This window comes from Anarhichas minor, unplaced genomic scaffold (genome assembly GCF_050575085.1).
Source record: "Anarhichas minor isolate MPS153535 unplaced genomic scaffold, ASM5057508v1 ptg000010l, whole genome shotgun sequence".
NCBI lineage: Eukaryota > Metazoa > Chordata > Actinopteri > Perciformes > Anarhichadidae > Anarhichas > Anarhichas minor.
In genome coordinates this window covers 3,237,339-3,245,348 of record NW_027466456.1, presented here as the reverse complement: position 1 = coordinate 3,245,348, position 8,010 = coordinate 3,237,339, and the positions used below count along the sequence as shown (strand labels likewise).

General features: G+C 41.1%; 1 protein-coding gene across 1 annotated transcript in view; it reads right to left on the bottom strand.

The window, feature by feature from the left end:
• Positions 1-4,316: 4,316 nt before the first annotated feature.
• Positions 4,317-8,010, bottom strand: part of yjefn3 (YjeF N-terminal domain containing 3) — a 42,061-nt gene continuing 38,367 nt past the window's right edge. The window contains exons 4-6 of the mRNA XM_076088555.1: positions 5,794-5,907; positions 4,799-4,949; positions 4,317-4,513 (exon numbers count right to left, since the gene is read on the bottom strand). Of these exons, the coding sequence (XP_075944670.1) occupies positions 4,317-4,513; positions 4,799-4,949; positions 5,794-5,907 (462 nt within the window). The remainder of the gene's footprint in view (positions 4,514-4,798; positions 4,950-5,793; positions 5,908-8,010) is intronic.

Below are 8,010 nucleotides of genomic sequence, written 5' to 3'. Positions count from 1 at the left end.
GGTACCACACCTTCAGTCACAGAGGGTTGGTTGCTTTTCTCTGATCCTCTACAGAGTTGACATACAATTAAAAAAATAAATTAAAAAAAGAAAAGTGTTGATTCTTCAGACAGAGCTGAGCGTAGCCGTCAGGTGTGAGTGATGCTGCTGGCCGAGCTGCTCGTTCCTCCTTTGAGTTTAGTTGCTGAGTTGGAGACGGGAGCTTTTTAAAAGAAGGGGCATCGGGAGTGCACACCAATCCAGCCCCTCTCTGCTCGCCATTGGCCAGTGAAATGTAACATCTGGGTCCCCCATATCATCTTCCAAAAATAGGTGAGGGTTTGGTGGGGGTGGACACAGAGAGGGAGGGAGAGACTAGCAGAGAGAGGGAGGGATTGTGAGTGCGAGTGTGTGTGTGTGTGTATGTGTGTGTGTGTGTGTTTGGGTAGGTTTTGTTACTGAAAGGTGTTTTCCTGATCGTCAAAGCTAGAGCTTAGTAGTTTTGACTTGTTTTGCAACAATATTTCCATATTTCTTTGATGTGTAATCCTCTTTGGCTCCAGTGTCGTGGTCTTTATCCACACAGCAGGTGTGTGCGTGCTTCTATGCAAACACAGAGCAGCTTTGTTATTTTATTGCGGTTTATTTCAACATTCAAAATAAAGGAAATTGGTTTGAAAAGTAACATATGATATTCCAATCATCCATGATACCAGTTTGAGGCTTTGTTAACTATTTATTCTGTGTTGAGTAGGGGAAGCAGTTCTAATCCCCCCCCTCCCTCCCTCTATCTCACTCTTTTTTTATCTCCACCAGACACAGGACAGTGCCAGATGCTGCTCTGCCTCTGGTTCGACTTCTGGTTCAGTTTTGTAACTTTTTAACAGTCACTGATTGCGGGGCGATCCACTGCCAAAGAGTGGAAGTGGCGTCATATGGCATGCCATTCAGGAAAAACTCGCCAGACACGCCAGACACGAGAGGCGCTTATGAGGTGCAAAGTACTCGGAATCCTTGAAATATGCCAATTGTTGCAATTTAGCGACTATACGATTGTAAACTAAAAAATCCATGGCAAATAAAAACATTGCCTATCTTCATTTATTTTACAAATTCCTCTGGGTTCAAAATTTGAAAAGATGTTAATAACAACATTTGAAAGATTTTTATTTTTCAAAATAAAGGAACCTCTTGAGGAAGTTGTTCACATATTTATATTTACATGAGTCAGAGACTCAATGTCTTGATAAACGTTGGGGGGGGACAACAATGGAATAAAGTTCAGGATATTAAAGTTCAAACCCTGACAGAGTTTTCACACTTCAGTGGTGGACCAGTTAATGTAACCAATTACATTAACTGAGTACTGTACAATTTTGAGGTACATTACTTGAGCATTTACTTCATATTTTAACTCCACTACAATTTGGAAGGAAACATTTTTATTTTTCCTCCTCTACGTTTACGTGACTGATGTATTTACTGGTTCCGATGCATCTTGTTTAAAATGCCTCCACAAATATATCAGTCACAGGCGACGTTTTAATACAAAGTAAATACTTTGAACGTTGAGACTTTTTGTACATTTTTACTTAGTGCAGGATTTGTACTTCTAATGAAGTACTTTTATACTCTTCAACCACTGTTATTGCGAAGTATCATTTAAAACTCATGTTAAATCCATTTTCAGAGATAGATCATGCAACGTGTGATCACCCGTTCATATTGTTTTTCTCTATATTTGATTGTATTAATGTCTGCGTTTTGTAATGTCTATGTTTTCCTGTAGAATTAAGTGTTCTTGTCCAGCAGCAGGTAATTTAGGAATAACAAATAGCCCACCGGTAGGCTATGAAGACATACTTATCGCGATAGAAATAAAACATTAAGTTGTATAATAGTAAAAAATAAAATGCTGACAATAGGAGCAAAAGTGAAATCTTAAACATGGAATGTTTTGGTTTTTACATGGAATTATGTGTTTGTCTTTAACATTTACCACGAAGACAGACAGCTGGAACCCATTTAGAAAAAGCCTTTGTAAATAGCTTTTGTGTGTTGTACAAATAAAGCACTTTAATAAACTTTCTGCCTCACTCCACTAAGTCTTTTGATCGCATTTCTTCTCCATGTAAGACTCTCCATCTCTCCCATGGATATTACAACAAGCGCCTCTGTCAGATATGATTGTTCAATCCTACGGGCCGCCGCCAACTCTAAAGCTCATCACTCAACGTCTCTGGTGAAAAGTCCAGGCGACAATGCGGTGACAAGTCCTTGTTTCCTGACAGGGATTGGACAGGCATGAAAGACAGGACCACTGAGCGCTCACACATATTTCTACAACCCTCGACAGTTTGCTCCTGACAGATTTAATACCGCCGATCGACATTCCTTTTCACTGACTTCCCTTCACCCACTCACACATGTGCGTTAGTGCATCAGTATTCAGAAGAAGCACCTAAACTTCGTACAAATACACATGACCTCATTCATAAACAGCACAGCAGTCTCTCTTAGTCATTCTCATCGAAGCGCGAAGCCCAGAGCTCAATAACGAGCCGCCGTCCTCTACAGCCGATTATGGCCTGATGATCACACCTGTTTATGGCTGTCATTACCAAATCAAATCCAGTTGAGAACCAGTAAACAGAAGCAACGGCATGCGCTCACCAAGAACACTCAAAACTAACTGCATGAGCAACGTGATCTCATCCCTACTCGTCATATTTTGCCGCTTGAGCAACCTTTTGTTTTGTATCTTGAATTTAACAATAACGTAACGCGTGGTTAACGTTGTCGAGGTTTAGGAACCAAAACTACTTGGTTAGGTTGAGAAAAAAGATCACGGTTTGTGTTGACATGGTAAGAAAATAAAACAAAACCTTTGGTTTCACACGGGACACAAACGGCATGTAATTTACGGTAGTTTGACTGTTTTTTGTGCCCACCCGCATGCTGGGAAGACCCGCCCTACTTTGCCTCCGATTGGCTCGTACATGTTGTCTTCTTTGCAGAATTTCTGAAGTTTATTGCTGATGAACAAGATTATTGGAAGGTTGGTATGTAAATAAATAATAAATAATTACCGATAAGTCCTGATTATGGGAGAGAAATGCATTCTTTAGATAAGATTACAGATCCGTTGGAGATTAAAATTTTGATGTGTCCTGACTAAACTTAATGTTGAAATGGCCCACTGATTAACAAGAAACTGTTAAAATGGCACTTCATTTCAAAAAGGTTGCTGACCCCTGCTTTAAAGCCTTAATTTAGTCTTAGAACGTAAAAAACATAACTTTATCTCCATATAAAGGTGTTTGAGAACATGTTAGCAAACAGTTGCCCATCTACACATCCAGCAAACACGGATCAACAATAGCTTTCATTTGGACCCGTGTTTTTGTACACCACTCTGCTTTTAGCTCCGTTTTAGTCTCCACCAGAAAAATACCGTTATTGCTGAGCAGGTAGAGTACAGTGATTTTATTGGACCTTTCTCGCAGAAAACCGCTGCCTGTGGCGGGCGGACACGTGGTTGATGAGAGCAGAGCTGCGGGCAAGAAAACCAAAACAATGATCCAAAAAAAGAAGTTGAAAAGCTCCATGGAAACTGCAGTTGGTCTGTGATTCTTGGTTGGTTATCACATATAATCGTTTTATAGTCATATAAGTTAATACAAAATATACTGATCACTGCAACTTTACATGAAGGAAAGCAAAACACAAACTGAATCCTTTAAGAGGTTTTTTTTTTTTTTATTATTGGACAACAAAAACTGTCTGGGCCTTTTGTAACAGCTAATGAAGTAACTGAAACAAAAGTAATGCAGAAGTGCAGGCCGACCAAACAAACAGAAAACACTCGAACAGAAAAGTTATAAATGGCCAACCTCCACAACGTCTCATCTCAGCAGCACGTTTCAGTAGAAAGTTAAACATAAAAGCATCCGAACATGAACATTAAAAAAGTTTTGAAGGAAAAAAAACTACAACATTCCAGTGGCGTCATAGAAAATTAATCTCACTGAAGGAATTTCTGTCTTTTGCAAAGTAATCAGTAAACAGTGTAATGCTACAGCTTTTACAAGTTAGACTGACACAAAAACTCATGCCATTCCCTAAAAAGACTCGACTGAAACCACAGCTTCTAAATATCATCCTTCTACAGTAGCTCAACAGCACATTGGGCTAAAGGTGTAGCCTGATCTACACAACTGAGCTGTTAAACATTGAATCACATGAACAATCTATAAAATACAAAACAAGAAAAGGGATCAACCGTACGTTTTTGAAAATGAGGAGTGCTCACTCTGGCTCTTATGTTTCCCCATGTGTTACAATTCTATGAGACAGTCTGTGCCGGGGTAGTCTGGGAGGTTAAGCTCGTATTTTTTCTGGATGTCATAAGGCAGGAAGCGTCCGGCCAAGAAATGCTTCCCCGAGAAACTTATGGCGCACTTCTTTGGTGCTGTGAGTGAGATGAGAACTTCTGGGTTAATGCCATCCTGACTTGGTTCTTCTACGTCCCAACCTGAGGAAGACAGAAAAGAAGGAGGAGGAGGAGAGGAATTTAGGGCGAGGAGGATTGTGATCATTTTCTGCCTGTTGTGCTCACACCCAGCAGGTGGTGTATTCGGGGTATGATGAGCTCACACTGAGTCGGCTGTAGTGTAAGATTTATCCTCCACGTGTGCCTCCAGACTTGGAAAACTCTTGCCTTGGAGCCAAGGCTCCTAGGGAGCTGCCTGGAGGCACATTTATCAAGTTGTGTTTCTGAGCCTGCAGCCTGATATCTACAGTTTGTGCGAACACGTACCTGAGGGCACATCCACACTGGCAATGGGGACCTTGACTTGCTTCAGGGTGACCAGAATACCAGGGTAGGGCTCTTTAATGTTGGCACAGTCTGCATCTGGGCCCAGCATGGCATCAATCACTAGGTTGTAGGCATCGTTTATGAGCTGCACCTGAACAGATTGGATCCCAGCATGAGTAATTGGGGGGTTGCAAGATGAATAACAGCAAAAGGAAAGCAAATCAAGTAATCTGAAAAGACGACGTTTCATTTTCATTCAAAAGGGTCACAAACTAAAACGGTTTTTGGACCTTTTAGAATGATCTAATACAATGCCACACTTTTAATAAGCAGGAGGATTGGGTTACCTTTGGACAGAGCAGGGCTAACAGTTTCCCCCCGTTTCCAGTCTTTGTGCTAAGCTAAGCTACCCAGTATGTTACATATTTACCATAAGAACATATCCCCCTACAACAGATCGTGTGATATCTTACATTCATTGCATTCATTTTTCGTGGGATTGTGCAGCATAAGTCCCTGCTCTGCAGAATCTGTTTGAGCAACACAACTACTTGGTTGTGTTTATCAAAAGATTGTGGTTTAGATTAAATAACTGCGTTTGTACTTCCTCGATGAAAGTCCTGCGTTTGTCCTCCTTCCTGTGTAAACTCTGTCGCTCTTTTTACTACATCACCTGACTTCCTTAGAAGTGGGTTATTCATGGATTACATTGAATTACTTTTCATAGGTTTAACCACGAACAGAGAATGAGAACAGCCGACCACACAGACGTGAGACTGGTATCAATCTTCTCATTTAGCTCTTAAAGACGGCATACGAGCGCATCTCCTAAAATGTTGAACTACTCCGTTAACAAAAGCAACTTTCACTGTTACAAATGATTCAGTGCATGCTTTATAATTAAATGATAGATTGTGTGTTAATTGCTGAGTCAATCAAATGTGACAAGCTGCAACATCGCTGAAAATGTGTTGCTCAGTAGAAATGCTGCTGACCTCTGTGGGGAGATAGGAGAGGGAAGGGATGTCCATCTTCTCACACTGAACCGTGAAGTCCTGGTGTAGACTTTGAGAGGAGCGTTGAGGGTGGTAGATGGTTGGCTCATATTCCTGTGTGTGATGAGGCAACAGAGAAAAACGACGGAGAAGACGTGGGGGTGGCACAAAGGAGGAGAGAAACACAAACATAGAGAAAAGGTTACTCAATATTGACACTATAGCCTGTAATATCGGCCAACAGTGACAATGTGTTTGATACATTTCTCCTGCAGGTCAAGTGAAAATACTGATCAGACGTTGTGGTTTTCTACGGTCTGGCTCCTGAATGAATACTTCCCTTATAAACCGGGAGCTGAGAGGAGTAGAAATCCAGACACTCGCAGTCTGAAAGGTCTGTGATGCTCAGCAGGAAGCACCTGTGACCCTCGACCTTTACATGGTCTCAAAGATAAATCCTAAAACCTAGGAACCACTGTCAGTAGTGTGTTTGATCATGGAAGAGGTCATCTTTGTTCTCAAAAACAGAATCATTGATAAATATCGACATAATGACCTTTAAAAAGGGACAGATTACCCAATATTTTTGTTAAGCAAAGTTTAAGTCAACTTTTGGAAAAATAGCAAAAAAGAAATGTGAATTAGGTGCGTTTCAATCCGATGGGTTGAGGTTATGAGGCTATGCAAGGCTGCAATCCGCCAGTAAACAGAGTAGAAGAAGAAGTAGAGGTTGCGAATCGATAACCAAACAAGTCGCCATGGCCATCTAACTATTTACGATAGAAAAATGGAGAGAGGTCTTCAGGAATTTCTTTAAATTGGGCAAGTTTCATTTTTTTCTTTCATGTCAGCTAGTATTGGCCATTATTCATGCTGACCAGAGACGAAGACAAGCGTTCGAGCATTACGGGAATACCCGGGAGGACGCCGTCAGCAAAAAACAGCTTATCAGACATGTGAGTTAAACGTCATGGGGTGTAATGTTTCAGGAATTCCAGAATCTTAAAGAATTTTGATCAAGTTTATCAAAGTTTATAAAAGTAATCGGGTGTATTAGGTTTTGCTTTATTTGCCCAGGCTTTGAGATATCCATCCATCCATCCATCCATCCATCCCAATACAGTGGAGGTGAATTTGCATTTAATCTGTTGCAGTCAGAAAGTGAGGAACATCTGATTACAATAAAACAGGATTTCACAGGAAGTCATTATTTGATCTGTAATGGTATTATTCGGTACAGTACTCTGTATTGGCTGTACCCACATGTAAGGTATTGGAGCATCTCTACCACAGGGTTCACATTTGTGTTGTTTTAGTGAAAAACACCACATGAAGGTAGAAATAAATAGAAACGGTTTCAAATGTGGCTGAGCTGAGGCTGCCCCACAAAGGAAGTGATCTGTCATGTCAGACAGGCCACTGCTTCCTTGGGGATCCTAAACCAATCAGACCGCCACAGACCTTCATCACCTGACGTCATCTCCATCATGATCTCCACAGAGCGAGCAACCAGGCCGAATACAACCCACCATGTGTGTGTGTGTGTGTGTGTGTGTGTGTGTGTGTGTGTGTGTGTGTGTGTGTGTGTGTGTGTGTGTGTGTGTGTGTGTGTGTGTGTGTGTGCAACCCTCGGGGTTAGCCAGTGGCCCCCTCCATGCCCTTGACCTCATCAACACCATCTAACCGTGTGAAACTAATGAAGGGCTTCGAAATGACTTTCAGTGTCACTGAGCATGAGCCGAAATGAGGCGTGAGACAGAAACAAGCAAAGGGTAACAAACAAGGTTGTTGTTTTTCCCAGTTCTTGCTCACATCTGACAGGGTTACGCTTCTCCTCCCTGAGGGACGATGGTGTCTCGTCTTCACATACAGCCTATTAGGAGGAGGTATATGCAGCAGCACAATAAAGTCTTTAACTAGTGAAACAAGCAACATTTTGACATGCGACAAGACTTTAAAGACGAGTGTCAAAATTAGACTTCACCGTGTGTCGTCCATTCTGTTTGAGTTATTATATGTGACTTAAATTATAGTGGAAACCTCCTGTAGTGATCATGTCCATCGGGGGGAAATTTATCACTATAAGCGGATGATCATTAAAACCAAATTGTTTTTCTTTGTCATTATTTCTCATCTCTACTTAATAATTGTGTAATAAACAGATGGACGTAATGAAATGGATGGCTTAACAATTTAATGAATTTTATTAACCGTTTC